General features: G+C 43.7%; 1 protein-coding gene across 2 annotated transcripts in view; it reads right to left on the bottom strand.

The window, feature by feature from the left end:
- Positions 1 to 26,633, bottom strand: part of FYCO1 (FYVE and coiled-coil domain autophagy adaptor 1) — a 130,241-nt gene that overhangs the window by 100,110 nt on the left and 3,498 nt on the right. For both annotated transcript variants that reach the window (XM_032235241.1, XM_032235242.1), the window contains exons 3-7: positions 26,319 to 26,425; positions 24,021 to 24,146; positions 1,911 to 2,017; positions 1,622 to 1,765; positions 44 to 137 (exon numbers count right to left, since the gene is read on the bottom strand). In XM_032235241.1, coding sequence (XP_032091132.1) covers positions 44 to 137; positions 1,622 to 1,765; positions 1,911 to 2,017; positions 24,021 to 24,146; positions 26,319 to 26,425 — 578 coding nt within the window. The remainder of the gene's footprint in view (positions 1 to 43; positions 138 to 1,621; positions 1,766 to 1,910; positions 2,018 to 24,020; positions 24,147 to 26,318; positions 26,426 to 26,633) is intronic.

Below are 26,633 nucleotides of genomic sequence, written 5' to 3'. Positions count from 1 at the left end.
ATCTAAAGTAAAATAAAATAAAATAATTAGGCAATATAATTACCTGCACAGAACTGCTCACTAAACTGCTCATGCTTGAACTGCGACTTGGAGGCTTCCATAAGTAAGCTGAGGAGCCAAGTGAGCACAATGTTCTCCTGAACATGGAAAAATGATTGTTTTAAGAAAAAAATGTTTTCAAGAATTTTATCTCAGCTAAATACTAAAAAGGGCAAGAGATAACGATTAGATATAGAATACGTTTTAATATGGTAAGACTAGAAAATAGAGGTAGAAGGTAGAAATTGGAAAAATGTATGAGACATAATACAATTATACATACATATATGTATATATATATACATATATATATGTATGTGTGTGTGTGTATGTATGTATGTATGTATGTATGTATGTAAATGTTAGTTGAAAGATTATTATGTATACCCAAATAGTATTGTTGTTGTTGTTGTTGTTGTTGTTGTTATTAGTATTATTATTAGTATTGTGTATAATATACATCAACCCAGACAATTAACTGTTCACTAAGTACTTATGGATGTTAAAGAAAAAACTATAAATAAAATTATATAAAAATAGAATTTTATCTTAGCAACTATCCACCTGCATCTAAACTGATCTATTTATGTTTTATCTTCAGTTTTGGAACAAATAAACAAGGCCTAGAGAGGTGAACCTGTGAGCATCTGAAGCAAAACTTTTCAAGATGAAACTGATATTTGTTTATATTTTTAAGAGGGCTTCCTACTTCAATTTCTTCATAATTTTGAAGAAATTGTTAAATAAGGCTCACCTTCTATGTTTCTTATCCGACAAACTATAAGTTTATACAGTGATGTTTCATCACTTGCTTCCCATCTTCTCCTCTGATGTGGATCCTCTGCATCAATTGTTTTGTTTTGTTTTTATTACAACTTGGAATAAAAATTTCGGAATTCAGCTCTTCTTTGAGCTCTGAATGAAAGTTATTAGTTGGCTCCTTAATTGTTTACTAGGTTTACTAGGATCCATTTGGTTTAGAATTGAATATGCAAATAGTTGACTTACAACTGGTTGCCTAGTGACCATTCAACCTTCTAACAGATCTATCTGGGAGTACTTAGGACTTGGATGCCAATGATGGGCCCTTCTGCAGTAATGTGATTACACCTTGAGTGCTCAGCATTTACAACTATTTGTAGTGTCCAATGATAATGTAACCATGTTATGATTTTGCCAAAAATCATCATTTACAGCTGACTTTTGGCAAATCCACACTTGAAGCAAATCTTTTGTTTGCTTAATGACCCTGCAAAAAAGGTCATATAATTTTATGACTGTCACCACTGTGATTGGCAGTTATGTCCATTATGTCCATAATTTATCCATATCCATTATGTCCATAATTTAAGGAGAATCTGTATGCCCTTAGAGTTGCAATACGTGTTTTAAAATTGTTGCGTGGTAGGTATATTGCTGATGGTCCTTCTGATGGAAATATTGCAAAACTGTGAAAAGTCAGTATTATTTGACCACTGATTTATATAAAGAAATTTTACTAAAGCCTGAGGCAAAATTGAGTTAGGAAAACTATAGACTTTGTAGACATTTTTCTAATATAGTGGCAGCAGTTTTGTATTACCTGGCAAATGTGGGCCAACCTGCATCTAAATCATAGCCTCTTGATGCCAAATCAAATTGAATTTCAGTTAATTCATAGAGGTGACCAACAATATCAGAAGTCAGTTTTGGATTGAGGAAGGGACTTCTTGCGTAGTACCAGTCACTTTAAAAAAAGAAAAAGAAAAGAAAAATGAAAAAAAAGGAATCTATTTCCACATTTTTCAACAAGATATACAATAATTACACTGTGATATAAATTCAATTAAATAATCACCACTACCAAAAAGAACAAAACCAGCCACGTTTACCTCGTTACTTTGGTATTCATAAAACACTGTTGTAAAGTGTCTGCAAGTCTTTGGTGCACTAAGGAGTAGCGGATAAATGCCCTGCCTTTACCAAGAGAAGTGCGGAGCTAAAAAATAAAACACATTTATTAAAAATGCTTGATTTCTATTAATATATATATTGACTTTAAGAATTTGTGCAACCAATGTTCATCAAATCATCAAATAACAAGATAAATTATCGTCTTGTTACATAAATATTTGAGCAGAACTGCTTCTCTATGAGATATTCACAATAAGCTTTTTCATATATGAGCAAAATGGGCCTGGTGAAGAATTCCCTAGACCAAGAAAGCTGCTTTGCCAAGCAATCTTTAAGGAAACTCGCTAATCTGTACATATACTTGAATAAATCAGGTTCCCTCAATTTCCCATGTGCAGAAGGCTGACTAAAGGGGCCACATTACAAGTCACCCCCAATTCGCTCTTCTTCTTGTTCTCCTGTATGTATGATTAATGATACAATGTGTCAACTTGTGAAGCTTTCCTGACCCAAGCTGCGATAGACAAGGGGATGGGAAATTGCACCATGCAGCTGCACTGAGGAATTCACAACTCAGTCAAAACAAAACACATCCCAGCCTGCCGAAGTCAAATGTCAGGTCTGGAAGCCATCTTGGGTATTAGATCTTCAGGTCTGCCACATTTAGAAACTGGGAGGGGGGGATTGTATTGACCAGGGGAGATATATAGCCATAATAACATTCCTTTCTCTGAGAGTCAAGAACATTCTACCCTGCACCTGGAGGGGTGTGACTGGGAGGCATCTCAAGTTGGGACAGTGCTTTGATTGGATCATGTGATGGATATGTGGGTACTGGATAGGTGCTTGGACTTTCTTTTAGGTGGAGAAACCCTGGAAGTTTTCAGATTCGGGTTTTCCCAGATGTGCCAATATGACATTCATTCATTCATTCATTTATTGAATTTCTAGGCTGCCCAATCCCGAAGGACTCCGGGTGGCTTACAGAAATGAAAAATTATTTAAAAAGAATTAAAACAATGAGACACAACAAAGTTAAGAAAAAGCACAACATACACCCAATCAGAGAGGGGCCGGACCTCAATCAAGAGGTCAACAGTCCCAGGCCTGCCGGAAAAGCCAGGTTTTAATAGCTTTGCGGAAAGCCATGAGAGGCGCAAACTGGGTGAAGTCAGAGCTGCTTCACTTAGGTCGTGCTGACATGGCGCTCCTAATAAACAACTGGATTTTTCTCTCAAAGTGGCTTGAAGCTCCTGATTTTATTAGGGCATTGGTCGGAACCCTGACAACCAACCAGGTCTCCAAAACTAACCCAAAACGACCAGGATTCCTGAGCTCGGACTCTCCACTTGCTCTCCGATACCTGAGCTGTGGAAAGAAACTCAGGTCGCCATGGCAGAGGGTGGAATCTCTGAAAAAAGCCTGCTCCTGGCAACCCAGGAGGCAGTGCAGCCATCTCTGACCATGGAAACCGAGACGATTCAGTGACCGAAGCAGAAAGGGGTGAATATTGGTGGAAAAAAGTCCCTAAAGCAATCAAGGCCAAATTCCCATACCCTAGCTCCCATCGTTTTGGGGCAACCCATAAGCGAGCTAGAAAGATTGGAGTGGATGAAGGAGTAGGAAGAGACCAGAATCTCCAAATCCCTACTTGGAATCTCAATCCTTGGAGCAATTGAAGGAGGAATTCAACCGAGTCACCCTTCGCAATGAGGGGAAAAGAGATGGGGAATGCAATCAAAAATCAAGAATTGAGAGGCAGACGAGAACGCAGCCCCCCTTCTCCACCCCTATAACAGTGGTTTTCAACCTGTGGATCACAACCCCTTTGGGAGTCGAACGATCCTTTCACAGAGGTCGCCTAAGACCATCCACCTCTACCGGCATCGCCCATGCTCAGGAGTGCGTCCTGAAGCGGCAGGTACATGAAGAGCACCGGGTGGCGAAGCAGCCTCCTCCCAGCTCCGGGCGCAACCCAGACGCCGCCCCGTCCAGTCTCCATGTCAGGGAAAGCCAAGGCGCAGAAGGGGGAGAGAGACGGGTTCTTTTGGGTGGCAGATCAGGCTCGGCTCCGACGGATGTCCGAAGCGAGCACAGTCGGCGGTGCTGCTTCAGCCTAGCCACCTACACAGGGGCTCGAAGATGCCCGGAGAGCAGGAGACCGGTGGGGTAGTCGGGCCACCTGCTTAAGCTGGTGGGATGGGCTCTTGCCCAGGCAGGCGCATGCCAGGATTCAAACTGACTTGGGCCTGGACACTGCCTTTGCCGCCCCCGCCGCCGGTCCTGTCCTGTGAGCTAAACTGAGCTCGGAGGCTTTTTGGCCCCAGGAAGGGCTGGCAGGAGACGCTGGAGGGGAGGATAGGCCCCGCCCACCCATTCTTTCCATCCCGAGGAATTCCACATGGGATGGAAGCACAGTTCAATGTATCTTAAGTTTCCGTTTAAAATCCCATTTAAAGGGCAACTTCTTAATCTGTTTTTAAGAAAGAAAGAAAGAAAGAAAGAAAGAAAGAAAGAAAGAAAGAAAGAAAGAAAGAAAGAAAGAGAAAGAAGAAAAGTTAGGGGGAATGGAAAGAAAGAAAGAAGAAAAGGGAGGAAGGAATGAAAAGAAAGAAAGAAAAAAAAGAAAAGGGAGGGAGGAATGGAAAGAAAGAAAGAAAGAAAAGGGAGGGAGGAATGGAAAGAAAGAAAGAAAACTGGGTGGGAGGGTGGGGGGAAGGGAATGTAAAAAAAGTAAAATTAATAAAGTCATGTAAACATTGGGCACTATCTAATAAAATGAAATTCAATGGTGAAAAGAGTAAGGTTCTACATTTAGGCAAAAGAAACCTGAAATGCACAGGTACAGTATAGGTGGTACCTTGCTCAATAGTAGTAACTGTGAGAAGGATCTTGGAATCCTAGTGGACAACCATTTAAATATGAGCCAGCAGTGTGTAGCAGCTGCTAAAAAAGCCAACAGGCGAGGCTGCATAAATAGAGGGATAAAATTAAGATCACGTGAAGTATTAATACCACTTTATAATGCCTTGGTAATTCCACACTTGGAATACTGCATTCAGTTTTGGTTGCCACGGTGTAAAAAAAATGTGGAGACTCTATAAAGAGTGCAGAGAAGAGCAACAAAGATGATTAGGGGACTGGAGGCTAAAACATATGAGGAACAGTTGCAGGAAGTGGGTATGTCTAGTTTAATGAAAAGAAGGACTAGGGGAGACATGATAGCAGTGTTCCAATATCTCAGGGGTTGCCACAAAGAAGAGGGAGTCAAAATATTCTCCAAAGCACCTGAGGGCAGAACAAGAAGCAATGGGTGGAAACTAATTAAGGAGAGAAGCAACTTAGAACTGAGGAGAAATTTCCTGACAGTTAGAACAATTAATCAGTGAAACGGCTTGCCTCCAGAAGTTGTGAATGCCCCAACACTGGAAGTCTTTAAGAAGATGTGGATAGCCATCTGCCTGAAATGGTATAGGGTTTCCTGCCTAGGCAGGGGGTTGGACTAGAAAATCTCCAAGATCCCTTCCAACTATTCTATTCTATTCTATTCTATTCTATTCTATTCTATAAGATGTGGTATCGAGAAGACATTTTAAAATGCTGGAATTTTGGACCTTAATTTTTTTTTATTGATACTGCTTACTTGTTGGATTTATAATTTACAATAATTAAAATCGGACTTGCCAATAACATTGCAGAGAGGTTGAAGCAAAGAGCACCATCTGCTTATGAGAGGGGAAGTATGCAAGCCTAGGATTAACCCACTGAAAGACTGAAAATACTTACAGGACTATATGTATTTACTCTAAGACCACTGGAGATTTGAATATTAAATAAGAACTTTAGTTAAAGTACCCCTGAATATTATTGAACATATAAAAGTGACTTGAAGAGATGTGGACAATTCCCTAGTGTATTTAAATTGATTTGATTACTGATGAGATAACAAAATACATTCTAGCCGGCCAAAGTCAAGGCCATCTCCAGGGAGACCTGCAACAGCTGGAGAGAGTAACTTCTACAATGTGCGAAATTGCCTCATTGGGGAATGTGACTGGTGACACACCTTGGGGGGGGGGGGGGGGGCAACAGGGTCAGAGCAAGGCATGAACTGGGTGAAGTCAGAGCTGGTGTCAGCCTCTGCTTTGCTGTTGCTTTGGCTGCCATTGAAACGGGGAGGGGGGCATGGTATTTGGGAGGGGACTAACTGTTGTGCTGGAGGAAGATTCTGGAGTTTGAACTGTCCACCTTACTGTGCATGCGGAGGAGGTTTCCCGTCAAGGCCAACGGCACCAGCATTCCATCCTGGTGATGCCTTTCGAAGTTATCTCACACCTGACACTTGGGAGAATTATGACTGGACTGTAATTGGGATGCCAAGGGGAGGGGAATGAATTATACAATATATTATTCGCTTTCGTGCCTAAATAATCAGACTTCGCTTTGCTACGCTTCTGTTCATTTATAATTAGTAAAAGTACACTTGATTTCTACTCATGGAGTCTCGTGGTCTTCTTTCCTGATTATCCAATGAAGAAGTGCTGACAGCTGGTTTCGTTTAAGTCGTGCCGACATGGCGCTCCTAATAAACAACTGGATTTTTCTTGCAAAGTGATTTGAGGTTCCTGATTTTATTAGGGCATTGGTCGGAACCCTGACACAATGATTCCTGTTAGCAAGGAATATAGCAGGATGTAAATATAAACTATGTGATCTACCTGAATTTCTATCCAATTTTGATCTGATTGCAGTACAAGAGACCTAGTTAACAGCTAGAGATGGACAGATTTTGATACCTGGCTTTAAGTATTGAGTCACCCTGGCATGGAAAAATAAAAGAAAAAGTCTGGTTAATAGGGAGTTTGGCCATATTGATCAAGGAAGAACTTGGATGGCACAGAAATTACCATTACTTCTTCTTCTTTTTGCTTAGCTGTTAAATTCCAATATAAGGGCTTTGTGATTGTGATGTTAAATGTGTATATACCTCCACAAACGTCTAAGTATTATTTCTCTGGCATGTGGGTGAATTGAGAGCAAATTATGATAGAGCTAATTGTAAAAACTTCCAATATATTTTTCATGAACTTGGGATTTTCATATATTAGTAATCTGAATATCCCCAAAAAATTTCACTCCCTATTATCTTTATGATCCTTTAGGGACCAGAAAAGGAATACTGCTTGTATTAGTTGTACAACCTGGTAAGTGTAACTTGCAAATTCTAGCAGACAAAGACCAAAGTTTTGTGTACCCTTTTACTTACCATTGAAAGAATGTAAAATAGTATTTTAACGTACATATGTGTCTTTAATAGTAATGAGTCCCTTCTCTGAAACTTCTAGGTTATATAAGAGATAGTGATTACCGGGGGGACTTCCTGTGGTGACGTCACCGTGCTTAGAGTGGAGGGAAGGAAGCTCTCCTAGCCTCTAACTCTAACTCCTTTGTTTGGGCTCTTTTTTGAGCACTGTTGATCCTGAAGGGGTCAACAGATTAAAGGGGATACTCTGTAGATGCTGGGATGATAAGGCAAATCCCCCCGCGGATAGGAGAAACCCCCTAAACGGACAAGGAGATATCCTGCCTTTTGGTTAGGACTGAAGCGAATGGCGGCCGCATAAGAAGGGAGTGAAGACAGAGTGGCAGTGAAATCGGATACTTGTTACTATTGCTGACAACCCAAAGAGAAAGGTAACGCGAAACTGGCAGAGAGGGTGAGCTGAAAGAAGAAAGAGCCGGAAGAGAAGCTATTTTTGCAGCTCAATTTTGCCAAAAGGAACTGGAGCAGAGACGCAGAGACGCTGGGACAAAAGGGACAGCCAGAAAGAGTTTAAAGGATTTAGCCACAGTGAGAAGGAAATTGCGACATGGATAAACAGGAGTGGAGTGGAAGATAATATTTGCCAAAAAGATTTGGAAAGCTCAAAGAAGAGATTGTTTAATAGTCGGGTTGGTACACCAAGCTCCCTATCTTTCTTTTTCTGCTCACTATCCCTTCTGCTGCTGGTTGAATTTATAAGTATTTGACACTTATTTGCCTCGGAGCTCGGAACAGTGTCAGAGACTACGGATAGTGAACTGTATGGGAAAGAGAATTTTGCTGCATAAATAATAACAGTGAGACTGAGGAAAGGGTGACACCTAGTGGATTGTAAATCCAAACTTTAAAATCTGATGTAAGGAAATCTTAGATGTGATACACAGAGACACTAATTATTAGGATTGAATGCTTGCATAATTGATAAAATTGAGAGACATTTATTGGTATAAGATAATAGTGTAATTTATAAATCTATGATAAATATTAAGTGAAGACCAAAAACCAAATAATCAAATAGGATAGAATACTACATAGGAATGTTTAGGGATTGAAATGTAATATTAAGGACAGTTAATTATTGTTGAATATTGAAATATACATTTATTTATATCATAGATATTACTGACAAGGTAGAAGTAAAAGTAAACCTTATATGCAATTGTGGACAAGGATAAACAGGGGGATAAAAAATGGCAACTTTAGTAAAATTAGTGAAAAAAACTACACCCAATGTGATCTCTGCAACACCCCCCTCCTTAAATCAAATCAAAGATCAATTGAGAGCGCGTTGGGGTTGGAGAAAGGTGAAAAGATGGCAGAAACAATGAGGCCAGTTCCAATGCTGCAGAGTATGCAATCAATCCTCCAGATGATACAAGAGACACTGGCGAAAAGCCAAGAAGTGACAACTACTATCCATGAAGAAACAAGGAGGAATCATGAAGAATTGAAAAATGAAATGGGAGAATTGAAAGGACCAGCTCCAACGATGCAGAGTATGCAATCAATCCTCCAGATGATACAAGAGACACTGGCGAAAAGCCAAGAAGTGACAACTACTAACCATGAAGTAACAAGGAGGAATTGTGAAGAAATGAAAAATGAAATGGGAGAATTGAAAGGAACTATTAAGATGGTAGATGACAAAATTGAAAAGATACAGAAGGCCTTAACAATTAATGAACAGAAAATCCAGTGTATGGAAGTAAAAATAGAACAATCAGACCAGAGGATGGAAAAAATGGAATTGGAATATGAAAAACTTAATAAAGATTTAGAACTATCATTAATTCGACTGGAAAATGAAAGAGCTGCACTCTACCTAAGATTCCAAAACATACCGGAAGAGAAGGAGGAGGACGTGAAAGGAAAAGTAATTAAAATTCTCACTGAATCTCTTAAAGTGAGAGGAGACATTGATGAGGCGTATATGTTGCATACTAATTATGCCAGAAGACATGGACTCCCGAGGGAAGTGCATGTAAGATTTGCTAAAAAAATAACGAGAGATGAAGTGTACAAAAAAACCAGAGAAGAGACAATTACTCTACAGGGAAAAGAGTTGATCACGCTCAAACAGATACCACGAAGAATTCAGGAACAACGCAGGCAGTACCAATTCTTAACAAACCAGTTAAATAAAAATAGAATAATGTACAGATGGTTGGTACCAGAAGGGGTTCTAGTATTTTGGCAAGGAAAAAGATATAAGATAGAAAATGTAGAAGAGGCAAACAAATTCTATGAAGAATTCCGCAAGGAGGCATTAGAAAGTGGAGGTCAAGAGAAAGAAACATCAGAACATAATGAAAGAAACAGGAGAGAAGAACAGAGGCATGAAAGAGAGAGAGCAGAGAAGGAACGTGCGAGAGGGAAAAGTCAGATACAAACCAGAAGTAAAAAAACAAAACAACCCCAGTTAAAGATGGATTAAGAAACAATTATCTCGATAAATTTGAATGGACTGAATACACACACACAAAAAAAGAGCCCAGATGTTTAATAAAATAAGAAGGTTAAGAATGGTGAAATCAATGATATATAGACTACAGAACGAAAGAGAAAAAAGGAAATGATATGAAATCATTTGGGTTTGTGGAAATACCATCCCCAAGAAAATATAAATTGAGATTTGAAAGAGACACTTATAACAATAGAAAAAGAAAGGGAGGGAAGAAGGAAGGAGAGGAGAGGAGGAAGGAAGTAGTGAAAGGAGGGAAGAAGGAAGGGAAAGGAGAGGAGGATGGAAGGGAGAGAGAGAAAGAAAGGAAGAGGAAGAGTGGAGGAGAGGTAAGGGAAGAAGAAAGAGATAAGGAAAGGTAGGTGGAAGGGAGAGAAAGAGAAGCAGAGGAGGGAGGAAGGGAGAAAAAGAGAAGGAGAGAGGATAGGAAGGGGAAGAGAGAGAGTAAAAGTAGGAGAGAGGAAGGGGAAGAAGGAAGGGGAAAGAGAGGAGGTAGGAAGGAAATAGAGAAGGAGGGAGAGAGAAAAGAAAAGAGAAAAGAAGATGGTGTCATAATAGACGTTTGGGATGGTAAACAATACAATCCAAACTGTACTTTATAATCTCTTAAATGGAATAACAATAGTATAAGATTGGCAAAGAAAAAGAATAACCATGTGAATGTTTACCTAGAATTGTATGTAAGAGAATAAATGATAGTAAGAATATATAGCACATTATAGATAAACAATATTTGGTTATAAATAGCTAACTATAAATAAATATAGAATTATACATAAAAATGGATAACAAATAAAGAGACCATGAATGTAAGATAGAAAGGTATAGAAAGGGAAAACACTAACTCCAAAGAAACCGATACGGAACTGTTATATGATATATGATAGAACTTCTTGTTCCTATATTGTCTTAAGTTATATGTTTGTTCTTGTTGATGTGTTTATGTGTGTAAAATAAAAACTTAATTAAAAAAAAAAAAGAAATAGTGATTACCAACGGTGGCTGTTAATTTCTACTTTGACCACATAATTGATAAATGGATTTCATTTCATCTACTAGTCCACCAGGACAGAAGAATAGCTTGAAAGCGGCTTTTGGCCGCCCTGCTGCTATGTCCGACATAAAGGCGTCCCACGTGGCTCGCTTTTTATGGGCTGCCAACGCTTCCTGCTCGGTCGCCTTCCAATCACTGACCTGGTTTTCCCCCCAAGTCCCACCGGGCGAGAAGGTTACACAGTATACATCTAGGACAGAAGAAGGAGGCAGTCTGGGTTCGGGGCTGCAAATTGAGCTCCAGCTCATCTCGCATCCTGCCCCCGTTGAATGTGGTACCTTCCAGCCGTCCCCGGGGCTGCTATTGCAGGTGGCGCAGTTGGCCAGCAGACCGAAGCCAGGGCGCTGCCCGTTGCGGTAGTCCCGCGGAGTCGGGGGCCGGCTGCCGTTCCCCACCACCTGAGCTCGGTGGTCCTTCTCGCCTCACGGGAAGAGCCCGCAGCAGCGCTGGAACCGAGCCACGGGTTGAGAGCCCAAGAGGGTGCCTATCAGGCAGGCCATCCTCCCTCCGGGTGCGAAACAAAAGCCAGGCGCGGCGGGATGCTCCGCCGGCAGAGCCGCCAACCGGCCACTGCTCTGCAGAGGAGCCGGAGAGAAGGGCCGGGCTTTGGATAGGTGCAGACACGGGACACCTCTATGTCGGACATAGCAGCGGGACAGCCAAAAGTCGCTTTCTTTCTTTTGCGGCAAAAGAAAGGGCCAGCCCACCAGCAGAGGCAGATAAAAGACCCGCCTCTGCTGTTGGGCTGCTCCGACAGAGAAAGAAAGCTGGCGGGCTGCCCTCCCTGCCTTTCCTACCCCCTTCCCTCTGAGTGAAGAAACAAACACTGCCCCAACACAGAGAAAGAAAGCTGGCAGGCTGCCCTCCCTGCCTCTCCTATCTCCTTCCCTCTGAGTGAAGAAACAAATGCGTGCGCGCGCACACACACACACACACACACATTACTTACAATTTGGAGGCTGTCAGGGTCTGGATGGGAACGAACAAGCTTGCGCTCAATCCCGACAAGACCGGGTGGCTATTGATGCTCCCTCCCAAGGATGGTCCAGCTATTCCATCTCTCAGCCCGGGGGGTGAAATTATACGCCCCTCACAATTTCGGAGTCCTCCTGGATCCGCAGCTAACTCTAGAACATCATCTGTCGGCTGTGATCAGGGGGGCCTTTTCCCAGGTTTGCCTGGTGCACCAATTGCGACCCTATCTGGACCGGGAGGCCCTTCGGATAGTCACTCACGCCCTCATCAAGACTGGATTACTGTAACACGCTCTACATGGGGCTGCCCTTGAAGAGTGTTCGAAGACTTCAGCTAGTCCAGAATGCAGCCGCGCGAGCGATTGTGGGTGCACCTAGGTACACCCACATTACACCTATCCTCCAATGGGAGCTGCACTGGCTTCCCATTGTAACACGCTCTACATGGGGCTGCCCTTGAAGAGTGTTCGAAGACTTCAGCTAGTCCAGAATGCAGCCGCACGAGCGATTGTGGGTACACCTAGGTACACCCACGTTACACCTATCCTCCAATGGGAGCTGCACTGGCTTCCCATTGGTCTCCGGACACCCTTCAAGGTGCTAGTCGTTACTTTTAAAGCCCTACATGGTATTGGACCTGGTTACCTGAGAGACTGCCTCCTGCCAGTCACCTCCCAATGACCTATTAGATCCCACAGACTAGGCCTCCTCCGGATTCCATCTGCTGGCCAATGTTGGCTGGCGACCCCCCGGGGGAGGGCCTTCTCTGTAGCTGCTCCGGCCCTATGGAACGATCTCCCCGTTGAGATCCAGACCCTTACTACCCTTCTGGCCTTCCGCAAAGCAACTAAGACCTGGCTGTTCCGGCAGGCCTGGGGCTGTTGAATTATCCAGCCCCATCCTATGTTATGACTGTTGCTGAATTTTAATTGTTGTTTTTATTTTTGTACCCCCCCCCCTTCCCTTCTTATTGTTAGCCGCCCTGAGTCTTCCAGGAATAGGGCGGCATACAAGCTAAATAAAACTCAAACTCAAATTACATTAATTTTGAATTCCTCCCCCTTCCTCCGACCTTTTCCAGCTGTTTCACAATCACAGAGGATTTCAACTCTGCTCTTGGCTGCCATCATGAAAATGTAAAAATATAAAAGGAAAAAGGAAAGAGCTGGGTTAGCTGCTGCCAGAGTCCCCAATGGATGACTCTGCATAACTGTTTAGAAAAGCATCTAAAAAACACGCCCTCTACAGGAGGAGGCAAGAGAATCACATGCCTCATCTACATAAGGAATTTTTCGGCTTTTAACCCTTGCTTAACTCTGCTTGAGTGATCATAAAGTCAGACTAAATGAGGCACGTGGTTCTCCCGCCTCCTCCTGTAGAGGGCACTTTTTTAGAGGCTTTTTTAAACAGTTAAGCACTAAGCAGAGTCATCCACTGTGACTCTGGCAGCAACTACCTCAGCTTTTTTCCTTTTAATTTTTCTTTTCTTTTCATGATGACAGTGGTGAGGCTCTGCCTCTCCTGCCTCCACATCACTGAAGGCCCCCTTATTGGACATATACCGTGTTTTCCCAAAAATAAGACAGGGTCTTATTTTCTTTTTACCCTCGAAATAAGCGCTTGGCATTATTTTCGGGGAGGTCATTATTTTTGAGGTGTAGGAGGCAGCGAGCATGGTCATCTCATGGCTGCTGCTGTGTTGCAATATTTTGGGGAAGGGCTTATTTTCAAGGGAGGGTTTATTTTAACACAGGTGCTCAAAAGCCCAATTAGACTTATTATCCGGGGAGGCCTTATTTTGGGGGAAACAGGGTACATTTCCACTTTAAAAAAAATGTATCCTGGGGTGGACAAAACTACATTAGCTCCAGCTGTAAGGACAGACTATACTTGCTACCCAAAGCCTTGTAGCAGTTAAATAACTACTGGTTGAAGAGGCTATCTATGGACCCAAACAGATTACCCAAGTTATGTTTTGAAGAGTAGCTGCACAAGAAGCAACCTCAAATTTGGGGCTCCCAATATTCAAATATCATTTCACAATATCCTCCATCCAATTCCCAGTCCAATCGGATCTAAAGGTCAAGAAGCTTTGAAACAAAGGGTTATTAATGTGACTGCCAAGGATGATATTGTAGCACTTAAATATGTTCAGTCTTTGAAGTAACTGACACAACACAAACCAACTTCTCAGTTACAGAAATATCGAACATGCCTCAACATTTCACAAGAGCTTTTTCTAAAACTTGTTTCAAACAAGTAGACTCCATAGTCTACTGGGAGGCTTTGTGGAGTTCCACTTGAAGAAAAACTGTGCATTTATGAGCAGCAGCCATTAAAGACATTTTTGTTGACTCCAAACTATACCCTGCAGAAGGTTATGCTTAATTAGATCCTTATTTTTTAAAAAATATTGGGGCACCCGGGAGAAACTGTTTTATGTTTGAAGGAAACAAATCTGTACACCACTAATAAAACTACAGTCTATATTTCAAAAGCCATTTCAAAGAGGGTACAATATTTAGCTCAGTTTGGGGTTAACTGTAATGATGATGACTTACTAAGAACGTCCTATTGTTTTCTTTGTATCTGTTTCTATAGGTGTTTTATATTTGATACGGAAAACTTTAATCACAGGTTTTCTGCTAAGGAAGCTGTGGTTATAAGATGATTACACTAACAAAGGACACCATTCCTTTCCCATTCTAGATTCCTTTGACTTTATAACTATTAAATCATATTATTCCTGCAATTAGAGGACACTAACAGTCAAAAATAGTATTCAGATTTGATGCCACACACAGGTCTAGATCAAGTGATATATTTATATCAGACTGAATCTGTCCTTAAAGCAGCCATCCTATGGCTAAATTGAATAAATTCCAGGAAAGAGAGAAATTGGACAGATGAATTGTTGATCAGAAGTGGAATAAAGGCAAATGAAAGAAAACATGTCTGTATATTATTAATTAATAGAATTCATTGACAACTTATGGCTGATAGCTAAAATGGCTTTAAAAGGTGAGCAGATAAATTCATGGAAGATTGGTTTATTGACAGAAATCAGTTATCACAATTGAATCAGTCTTCCAGCTTCAGAAGTTAAGATTTTGTGGAAAACTAGTTACAGGAAGCAGGGAAAGGAGGGCAAAAAATATCCATTAGTTATTGATGAGTTCCTAGAGTTTTTTCTGATATAGTGAGGTAATTCATTCAAATTAGAAAGATGTTAACTCCAACATGAGGATCCTACTGCAGCATAGTTATTACGGTTCTACATATTTTTCATTTTTTAAAATTTTTCTTTAAAAAGAATGTATAGACCAGGGGTGGGTTCCTGCCGGTTCTAACTGGTTCGCTAGAATAGGTTCCACAAATCTAGCATGCCGCTTAGAACCGGTTCCAGTGGTGGAACGCCCCCTTGCTCGCTCACCCCAGGGACCCACCCATCTGGTTGCTGCTCATCCGCTAGCTCCCCCCTATCTGCACCACACCTCTAAGATCCCTATAGAGAGGCCTTGGCTCTATATTGCTGCCTGCCGAGGAGGTAAGTAAGCTCTTTGCTGGCGCAGCGGCTTTTGGGGCTAATGGGGCTTGGGTTTCCAGCCTGACAGCCCCCGTTGCTTCTGGACCTTTTCTGGATTGCTGGTGGTGGAGGTGCAGGCTCATCGCCTCGTGCTCAGCAAAGCAAGTCAGGGGAAGTCCTTTGAGCCAGCCAGAAAAGATCTTCACTCACTCCCCCTTGCAGTATGCCCAAATGCAAAAAACACAGAGATCGGGGTGCTTGGGGCTGCTGCTGCAACGTCCAGGGAGGCTAAACCAAGCCACGTGCCTCTTCTAGCTGCTTTTGCAGCTTCTTGAAGTGCCAAGAACCTTTGCGCTCTTCTCCGCACTCTCCTCGACACCTCACAACTGCAACAGACGTTCCAGAAGAGGGTTTTGGGGGAGCCTGTCGCCGAAGGAGCTCAACGGAGCTCCTCTCAGAGTTCTGGTCTGTATATCTAATTAAGATCAATAGATATCACCCCTTTTTGGCAGAAAGGGGCAGGCAGAAGCTCAGGTGCTAGGATTTATTCATAGTTCATAGCCCCTTTTCTTTTTTCTTTGGGCTGCGAACTGAGAAAAGATCCAGCGTAACTGAGCTCTTATCTCCAGCCAGTTCTTCTCAGCTGCTTTTTTTTTTGCAGCCCTAGACAGGCGATCCCCCCCCTCAGGACAATGATAAATTGCTTAAAGCAACTTAAGACCAACACGAGCGGGTTTTACTCCTGTGATGTTCCTTTTTTATAACTATCTAAACACCAGCTTCGTTTTCCTTTGAAACTTCTTTGTTCAATCGTGCTGCAAAATGGCGTTTTTACTATGTTGGTGATTGATGACGTAATTAACCGGCTTTATCTCCCCGGAGACTGCTACTCATTAACAAGCAAAATCTACAAATAACTTATTGAGAACTGAGCAGGTGAAGACACTGTTTATTTGTTTATTCTCAGCTTTTATCTATAATGCCTCCCAGGTCTAAGCAGGCAAAACGCTCCCCCCCGCATGTGCTTAAAGAACTTGTTAGTAAATCGCTGCCCTCGCCTCCTACACCCCCTACTGGAGATTCCTTAACACAGGAGCTTCTTTTTCAAATACTCAATGATTTTAAACAAGAAATCAAAGAATTTGTGCTGGATTTATGCGACAAAATACAGACTAAGATTGCCCTAATAAAGGTGGATATGTTTGAAGCTATGTCTACTTTGACAGATTATATCGAAGAAATGGAGACTAAACTGGAAACTTTGGAGGAGGCTAATTCTAATTTGACTTCCAACATCCAAGCATTACAACAAGAGATTAGAGATACTCAAACACAACTTATAATGATAAATTATAACAGAAAGGCGTTTGCAATAAGAGTCAGAGGACTGCCCGAAAAGAAAGGAGAGAACTTGAAACAGACGTTTGTAGAGGCTTTCAGTCAAGCGGTGGGAAGTCCGGGATTCAATTTTGATTGGAATATTCGAAAAATCTATCGCCAGAATTCGTGTGTAGCAGAACAGCGACAGCTTCCAAGAGACATAATTATATACTTTTTCACAAGAGAATCCAGAAATGCGATCATCCATAAGTTTTACAACAACAGGCTCCGAATCGATGGGCAAGATTTGTTTGTCTTTAAAGAAATACCACTCCAGATGCTGCAAGCAAGGAGAGACTATACTTTTTTAACCCAAGAGCTTAAAAATCGTCAAATACAGTATAAATGGGAAGCTCCAGTTGGAATCACAGTTACACTCGAGAATCAAAGATTTCGTCTCAATTCTGTTTCGGAAGCTCGGGACTTTTATTATAAAACTCTGAAGGCGGGGCTTCTTGACTCACTCGGAAAAGCGGAAAGACAAGGTGAAGGAAAGACAAGCAGCAATTCACTTGGTTACAAGATGGAGGGAGTTGTTCTCCCCCTACCGGAGAGGCAGAAGAGCGGAAACTGAGGATTTAGCCATATTTTCAAAGCAGCGGGACACGTGGTTATAAGGCAGAGGGTTGCCTTCTCTTTCCAGAAGGGCAGAAGAGTAAAGAATAAAGATCCAGCGATGTCTTTAAAATACTTTTTAAGCTCTTGGACTGATTAAAATTTTAGGATTCCTGTTTGGTACGAAATGGTAAAGCTGTGTACCGATGAGGAATGGAAAGAAGCATTGCTTATTTTGGACAGATATTGTATGGGATCTTTATAAGACTTATTTGAATTTTAATCCAAACTGCGCATGAATTGTTTTCTGGTGTGAGGAAAGCGGGGACCAAGATTTATTTGAATTGCGGTTTGGGATGAATGGAGTTGGGAGGAGTGGGGCAGAAGGGAAGGTGGAGCGGGACATCGATGAAGGGATCCTAGGACTGAATGAAGTGGTATGGATTTTGGGCACACATTTTACGGATTTACATGCTTGAAGTATAACATAAAAAGCTCAGGATTTTAAAGTGAAGAGCGAGATCCTAATCTTATGGAATTTGGGCTTGGGAGGGATGGAGATGAGAAACGAGGGGTAGGAAGATGAGTAGCGAAAGTATGATTAGACTGCTCTGTATTTGAAGGTAAATTGATTTTTGTATAAACTATTATTTGAATATAAGGTTAAGAAAGGCTATCTGGAGAGTCCACGGAAGATGGGGGTAAATATCAAAGAAGCAAGGGACGAAGATAAAATATAAATGGAATTATCTATACTGTTTAAATCTTAAGAATGATGGGAGGCTGAGCATAATGCAAAAGATTTTTATTTTTTTATTTTTTTTTCTTTTTTTTTCTTTTTCGGAGTGTTCTTTTTATTTTATTTTCATTATTATTGTTAATAAGATATTCTAGAAGGTGAATGGTACTGAACTGTGCCGGGTGTGGGACCTGGGAAGTCGGAGGGGATTAGGGAGGGGGGTTCACTGGGGGTGGGTGGGTGGGTGGAGATATAGTCTCAATATATAGAATAAGAAGAATACACTTGTATACTGTTGTTCCTTATCTTTTCTTTTTATTTTTCTCTTTTTTTTCTTTTTCTTTTTTTTCCTTCTCTTTTCTTTTTAGCGCAATTTTTAGTAATTGAATAGATTAATGAATAGAGAAATGCACCAAAGTGAGAAGTAGAGGAAAAGAAGAGGGAGAAGTAAAGAGGGAGGAAGAGGGGAATGTAAGGAGGATGAGAGGGGAAGGAGGGTGAGGAAGGCGAGAAAGGAAGATAGGAGGGGTGATTGTTGGAGGGAGAAAGTAAAGTTGGAGGGGGAGAAGAAGGGGTGTATGAAAGCGACAGGTTGGGTTTATGATGAGCTGTGTTTAGGTTGGGTTTTTTTTTTATTATATTATTATTATTGCAAATATTCAGTATATAAGTGAATGTACAAAATTGAAAAATGAAAATGAATAAAACATTTGAAACAGAAGAGGGTTTTGGGGCTAATGGAGCTTGGGTTTCCAGCCTGAAAGCCCCCGTTGCTTTTTCTCCATTGGTCCGGAGCCGACAGAACGCCAGGGGGATCCCTCCCCCTGCGGATGGGCTCTGGACCAACCAAGCCTCCTCCTTCTTTTTAACCAGGCGGCTATCAGAGAGAAGAGGACAACGCATGCCCGTGGGCTTGTGCAGCTGCCGAAGATCACCTGGTTAAAGATCACATAGTTAAAAAGAAGATAACCGCCTGGTTAAAAAGAAGGAGGAGCCTCCGCTGGTCCGGAGCCCATCCGTGGGGGGAGGGATCCCCCTTGCGTTTCTCCTCTTCCCGGATGGGCTCCGGACCAGAGGAGGCTCCTCCTTCTTTTTAACCAGGCGGCTATCACAGAGAAAAGGACCCTTGGGCTTGTGCAGCAGCCGAAGATCGCCTGGTTAAAAATCGCCCTCCCTCCCTCCCTCTCTCTCTCACTTTAAGTATGTCAACTATGTGCAGCCCTGGACTATCCGATAAGTAGGAGCAGCCTAAATCCTTCTCGTTGACTGGAATTCTAGCTGCCTCATTGCTGGAGTGGGGGGGGGCAGGGGAAAGGGGTAGGAGGAAAGGGGGAAGGGGGCAGTGGGAAGAGAAGGGCGAGCAGGACTGGCAAGACAGCTCCATCCCTGCTCTTCCTCCTGTCCCCATAAAGTGGGTGGGGGTGGGGGAGAGAAGGAGAGGGAGGCAGGGATTAAGTTAGTGATAGTTTTACCGTGCTGGGATTTTATAGGGAAGCAATGTAGGGCAGGTAAAGCTGTGTCAACAGCCTGCAGCTCTGCATTGGAGGGTTACAAAGGGGATACGGCCAGGGCAAGAGATCTACAGATTTGAATGTTGAATGTTGAATGTTTATTTTATTTATATGCCACCCTTTTCCCCTGAAGGGGACTCAGGGCGGCTCACAACTCAAACCAGGGAAGGGGGGATACAGACAAAATTAAAAACGACACAAAACAATGCATGATTTAAAACACACAACAGTCATACCATTCGAGACGGGGGCAACAGTTCTTTAGCCCCAGGCCTGTTGGAACAGCCAGGTTTTAAGGGCTTTGCGGAAGGCCTGGAGGGTGGTGAGGGTTCGAATCTCCACGGGGAGTTCGTTCCAGAGGGTCAGAGCAGCCACAGAGAAGGTTCTCCTCCGGGTAGTCGCCAGTCGACACTGGCCGGCGGATGGAATTCGGAGGAGGCCTAATCTGTGGGATCTAATCGGTCTAGTGGAGGTAATTGGCAGCAGGCGGTCTCTCAAGTACCCAGGTCCAATACCATGAAGGGCTTTATAAGTGACGACTAGCGCCTTGAAGCGTATCCGGAGACCAATAGGCAGCCAGTGCAGCTCGCGGAGGATAGCTGTTACGTGGGTGAACCGAGGTGCACCCACAATCGCTCGCGCGGCTGCATTCTGGACAAGCTGGAGTCGCCGAATGCTCTTCAAGGGCTGCCCCATGTAGAGCAGATTTCTCTTTGTAGGCTCGCTCGCACACACAGAGAGATAGGGGCAGAAACAAGCGTTGTTGAGGGTGGGGGGAAGCTTTTCTGGGCAAAGTGGGAAAGAAGCACTGCCAACCCCCTTATAGACCCCGGCTGGCTGGCTGGCCTCAGCTTGTCCGCCCCCCAGCCCACGGGGCTGCCCAAGCAAACTCCCAGCCAGCCTCTAAGCAGCTGCAAGGACTCACCTGGCCCCCCTTGGCAGCTTCAGGGTCTCTGCTCTGAAGGGGAAGGGCTTCGCCCCTTTCAAGCAATCCCCAAAGCCTGGGAAGCCGGAGCCTTTCAAGTGGGCAGCTGGAGACAAAACGCTCCGTGGGGCAGTGTTCTTGGCCTGCTCTTTCACCCACAGAAAGCACCCACGAAAGTGCCTCTCTCTCAAAAGCCGAGACTTTTTGCTTCTCTTTACAAATTTTCCTCGGACGCAACTTCTCTGACACCCCCCCCCCATCCCACCTCATCCCACCCCAGGAGGAGATCCGTGGAGAACCAGCTGAGTCCGCTTGTTTTCATGCATCATGGGAACTCTGTCACATGTTTCAAATTTGGGGAAGGGGCCCTTGCTGGATCGAAGCTGGAGGGTGCTAAACTTTGCTTGATTTTCCCTTCCTGCCTGGGGGTTGCTCTTTTCTACCTTTTCTTGAAAATACATCCTTCTCCAAAGATTGGGGGAGGGAGGGGGAGAGGAGAAGGAGAAGCAGGGAAGGGAGTCAGGAGAGTCGTGGAAAGCCCCCACATCCGCAGGGAGAGGGATCCCCCTCGCATTCCTTGCCTTCCTGAATGGGTTCCGGACCAGCGGAGCCGCCTCCTTCTTTTTAACCAGTTGGCTATCAGAGAGAAAAGGGCAGTGCGTGCCCATGGGCTTGTGCAGCAGCTGAAGATCGCCTAGTTAAAGATCGCCTGGTTAAAAAGATCGCCTGGCTAAAAAGAGGATAACCGCCTGGTTAAAAAGAAGGACGAAGCTCTGCTGGACCAAAGCCCATCCGCGGGGGGAGAGATCCCTCTCGCATTACTCCTCTTCCCGGATGGGCTGGTAAGGGGACAGAAAAGGTTTTTCTCCAGTCCCAGGTTTCAGCTTCCTGGCTTCAGTATCTCTTTCTAGCTTCTTTTGTTGAGCCTGCAATTAAGGTTCTTTTTTATGTCTTAGAAAAGATCGCCTGGTTAAAAAGAAGGACGAGGCTCCGCTGGTCCGGGGCCCATCCGCGGGTTGGGAGGGAGAGACAGACAGATAAACAGACAGAGACAGAGAGAGACAAACACACAGAGTGAGTGAGTGAGATAGACAGGCAGGCACACACACACACACACACACACACACAAACACCTACACAAAGTGACAGAGAGAGAGAGGGAGGGAGACAGACAGACAGACACACACACACACAGAGTGAGTGAGAGACAGACACACACAGAGTGACAGATGGGGGAGGGAGGAGAGCGAGACCGAGAGATACAGAGAGACAGACAGACACAGAGAATGACATAGAGAGACAGAGAGAGAGGGAGGAAGAGACAAAGAGCTACACAGAGGGAGACAGACAGACACACACACACAGAGATAGAGACAGACAGAAAGAGAAAGGAAGGAAGAAAAAAAGAAAAAAGAAAAAAGAAAAGAAAGTGGGAGAGAGAGATGAAAGAAAGAAAGAGCTTATGACCATAATTGAGGCCAAAACTTTGGCTGCTAAGCAAGAGCGTCGTTATGTGAGTTTTACCACATTTTCAAAGTTGGCCATGCCCACCTGGTCACATGACCGCCTAGCCACTCCCACAAAACAGGCCACACCTACAGAATAGGTTCTAAAAAAATCTGAAACCCATCACTGGTATAGACCCAAATGTAACTAAAATAGTTCCCTTGATTTGGTAATGTATACAGACTATAATCAGCCCTTCCTAGACCCATTCCTAAGATCTTCACAACTCCTCCACAAGTTCAGTTACCTAAATTAGGCAACAAAAAGGCTATTTCCAGTAGCATGGTTTTTTTTTTGGAATGAATGGATTAACCTCTAAAATGGACATGTTCAATTCTTGTATATGACTAACTTTCTGCGGACAGGTCGCAGTCGGTGTTGGTTGGGGGGGAGAGGTTGACCCCTAGGCCCCTGAAATATGGGGTTCCTCAGGGTTCGTGCCTATCCCCCCTCCCGTTTAATATCTACATGAAGCCACTGGGTGAGATCATTCGACGGCACGGGATAAAATATCACCAGTACGCGGACGATACACAGTTGTATCTGTCCGCCCCGTGCCAACTCAGTGAAGAGGTTGACATGATGTGCCAGTGCCTGGGGGCTGTCAGGGTCTGGATGGGGGTTAACAAGCTTGTGCTCAATCCAGACAAGACTGAGTGGCTGTTGTGTTTCCCTACCAAGAATTTGGTCAATATTCCATCACTCAGGCTGGGGGGTGAAAATTTACGCCCCTTAGACAGGGCTTGCAACTTGGGAGTCCTCCTGGACCCACAGCTGACCTTAGAACACCATTTGTTGGCTGTGACCAGGGGGGCATTTGCCCAGGTTCGCCTGGTACACCAGTTGCGTCCCTACCTGAACCGGGAGGTGCTTGCAACAGTCACTCATGCCCTCGTGACCTCAAGACTGGACTACTGCAATGCGCTCTACATGGGGCAGCCCTTGAAGAGTATTCGGAGACTTCAACTTGTCCAGAACGCAGCCGCGCGAGCGATTGTGGGTGCACCTCGGTGCACCCACGTTACACCTATCCTCCACGAGCTGCACTGGTTACCAATTAGTCTCCGGATACGCTTCAAAGTGCTACTCGTAACTTATAAAGCGCTTCATGGTATTGGATCTGGGTACTTGAGAGACCGCCTGCTGCCAATTACCTCCCAAAGACCCATTAGATCACACAGGGTTGGCCTCCTCCGGGTTCCGTCTACCAGCCAATGCCACCTGGCTACTACCCGGGGGAGGGCCTTCTCTGTGGCAGCTCCGGCCCTCTGGAACGAACTCCCCGCAGGGATTCGGACCCTCACCTCTCTCCAGGCCTTCCGAAAAGCCATCAAAACCTGGCTTTGCCGGCAGGCCTGGGGTTGATGAGTTCTCCTCCCCTCTCGACTTGTATGGTTGTGTGATTCTTGGCTATTTTAATTACTTGTATTCTGTTCTATGTTCCCTTTTTTCCCCTTTTGAGTTGTTCGCCGCCCTGAGTCCCTCCCGGAGAAGGGCAGCATACAAATAATGAAATTCACTTCAATTCCTTCTCTATTCACTGAACACATGCTAGGCCAAATCCAAGAAAAAAGTCCCTTTTTGTTGATTGGTTTTTGAAGAAGGAAGTAAACCTGATCTAGATCCTTGAGTTGAGAAGCTCATTATGGATCAGACAAAACCAATGTATATATGGCACATGTATTCAGAATGTATAATAACAGGATTAGTGGCGATTCAATAAAAAACCTTCAAGGAGGAAAAGGTAACAGTGTACTGGGTGTTTTTTAAAATGTATGAAGTTTTTGTGTTGTTTTCATCCATATTTGGGCCCATATTCACAAGGACATACGTTCATACTGAATATGGATCATAAGGATATGCTGGTGTTAACTAAAGTTAGTAATAGTGTTGATCGCTCCCATTTTTTCACCAGACAAGACTGATTAGTGCAGTGTATTCATTGTTTCAATACCAAAACTTGTTGAGCAGCTGTCAAGTTGGCTTATATGGCAGAAGAAAAAGGAGCATTGAAAGAACTAGTGTTGGTCTACTTGTTGACAAACAGAAAGTGATCCTCACATGCATTATTGGATTGGCCTCCAAGACAAGTAAATTATATAGTTGTAATGACAGAGCAATGTACTTTACTTACTTCTGAAATATATTTGACGAAGCGAATCCCATCATTTGCACCTTTAACCTTACCCAGACAGTCACAAAAATAATCCCAGTAGTTCTTCGGATTGCCTAGTAAAGTGGATTTTTCCTTCTGATCAAACTTTGGAACAGAAAAATAGAAAAAGGTACCTTTAAAGCAGTGGTGTACAAAACATCGATTCTAATTTGTCAGAATTAAATGAATTAATACAAGCTATTTTTTGATAGAAGAACTTGTGCTTATTAATCATTTGAAATGAGATGTGTGATCTAATAATGCAGTTTGTGATCTGTAAATAAACCACTCAGATAGCCATCAGCCTCATTCTGTTGAACTTTAGAATGAACAATTACCGTATTTTTCAGAGTATAAAATGTACCTTTTTCCCCCAAAAAAGAGGAAGAAAATCTGGATGCGTCTTGGACTCCAAATGTAGCTCTGCCCTCCTGGTGCGCGCGTCGGTCTGACAAGGGCCCAGGAACTGGGCATGGGCACAGGGCAGGAAGATCAGAGGCAGATGGCTGATTGCTGGCTTGTCGGCTCTGCTACTGGTTGCCTGGAGCATGCAGGCAGCGAAGGAAACCTGCGTCGTGGCCTCCTCCTCCTCCTGCCTCTGCTCATTGAAGAGGCCAAGCAGCAGCAGTGAGGAGAACACAGACCTCTTCAGCCATGGGAAGCAGCTGTCAGTGATGCCCTCAGGGTGAAGACATTTTGAGCGGGGAAGACTCGGCCCCCTCAGGAGCTGCCGCCGGAAGTGATCATGGAGGAAAGAGCCACGCACCCTCCTCCTTCTCCGATTCACCTTTTTTTTTTCTGGCCAGATCTGCCACCTGAAATGGATCTGGCCAGGAGAGAAGGCGAGTCTGCGAAGGAGGAGGGCACTGCACGAGAATGTGCAGGAGCTGAATCCCCTTTCTATCCGCTCACCACAGGCAGAGACAAAACACACACACAGCCCGAATCAGTCCCAATTTTTTGGGGGGGACAGCGGGTGGAAAGAGGGTTCAGCTCCTGCACGTTTCTTTCTTTGCAACCAGGGAGCCTGGGTGTGAAAGAGGGGAGGCAGGCAGGGAAGGCTGGAGCGTCTCCGGGAGACTTATCCCTTCACCCCAAAGGCTGACGCTAGCTTGGCCAGTACAATCCCCAGCATGAACCAGTCTCTTCCGCTCCCCCCCCCCCGCAACTCTGCCTCCAAATTTGCAGCAGCTGCTGCTCCTCATCTCTCCTGCCCACTTTGTGGAGCCAGACACCCTTTCCTCCTTTCCCGTGTTCATACCCTATCCCATGCTGGTGATGGCGAGGAAGGAGTCTCTGGTGGCTGCAGCAGCAGCAAAAGTGGTGGCAGCTGGAGCACAACCCCGAGCAGCCAGCTCCAGCTCTCCCTTCTCCGAGCATGTCCTGTGCTGGTTGCAGCTGGGAGGCAGGGCTCTTGCCATCGCTGCTGCTCCTGTTGCTGGCAAAACTGGAGAGTAGCAGCGATGGCAAGATCCCCACTGATGCCAGCAGCAACAGGACATGCTCAGGGAAGGGAGAGCTGGAGCTGGCAGCCCAGGGTTGTGCTCCAGCTGCCACTGCTTCTGCTGCTGCGGCCACCAAAGACTCCTTCCCCTGCAGCTCCCCTCTCCCCTCTCACTTTCCTCAGCCTCCACACTATTTTTTTTTGGGGGGGGGGAAGCAAGCGGCTGCTAGGCAGGAGGATTACCATGCTTTCCCCATGGGTGGGAGGTTGAAAGAGTGATTGCCAGCGCAACAGAAAGACTTCAAACATCAGTGGAGGTGGTGGGTGGGTGGCATCCCTTGTTGCAACTTTCCCCAGGTGCAAAATGCTATTAAAAATAAAGGGTTTTTTTTTGTTTTTTTTTTAAAGGATTAGGGTTATAGTTTTAAGACTTGTGCACTTCAAGTGCCAGAGATGAAGAGTTGTAAAAAGTATATATGGTTGTAAAAATTATTCTGCTATACTCGTATTTTATTAATATATTACTACACCATTTGGTTCAGAATACTTTTTTCCTTGTTTTCCTCCTCAAATCTAGTTGTTTCTTATACTCCGAAAAATATGGTAATTGTGTTACAAAAGTCAATGATAGCCATGAGAATAGACCCTGCAGTTATTTTTATTCTTAACTTCCATTTCCTGTTTACAGTTCAATTTCTGAGATTTTTTTTGTTTTAATACAAAACAAATTGTATTTATTTTTATTCAGTTTTTTATTCTGCTTTTCTATAAATGGTATTTAAAATTCACTATACTTGATATTTATAATATATTAGTTTCCTCTGAATCCTTACCTGCAAGAGGTACTCAAGCTTATATGAAAACTTATGCAAGATGACACAGTCATCTGTGATTGGTTCTCCTGCTTCTAAAAATTCTTTGTTCAGTTCTGTCACAGCATCTTTTAGAAAGAAACAATGCAATCATGTGTAGTTAATTAAAACAAGGAATGATTGTACAATTGTCTTTTTTCCTCAGAGAAAACTTGATCAATTGGCAGTCATAAGCTAGTATAAAATAAAATACTACACTGAAAAAAGCACAAATGTTATGCTATTATAAATTAATCAAAATACAAATTAATATATTATCATGCCTACTTTATTTAT

The sequence above is a fragment of the Thamnophis elegans genome, chromosome Z (genome assembly GCF_009769535.1).
Source record: "Thamnophis elegans isolate rThaEle1 chromosome Z, rThaEle1.pri, whole genome shotgun sequence".
In the NCBI taxonomy this organism is placed as follows: domain Eukaryota; kingdom Metazoa; phylum Chordata; class Lepidosauria; order Squamata; family Colubridae; genus Thamnophis; species Thamnophis elegans.
The sequence above is the reverse complement of the archived record's forward strand: the minus strand, read 5'-3'. Positions and strand labels throughout refer to the sequence as shown.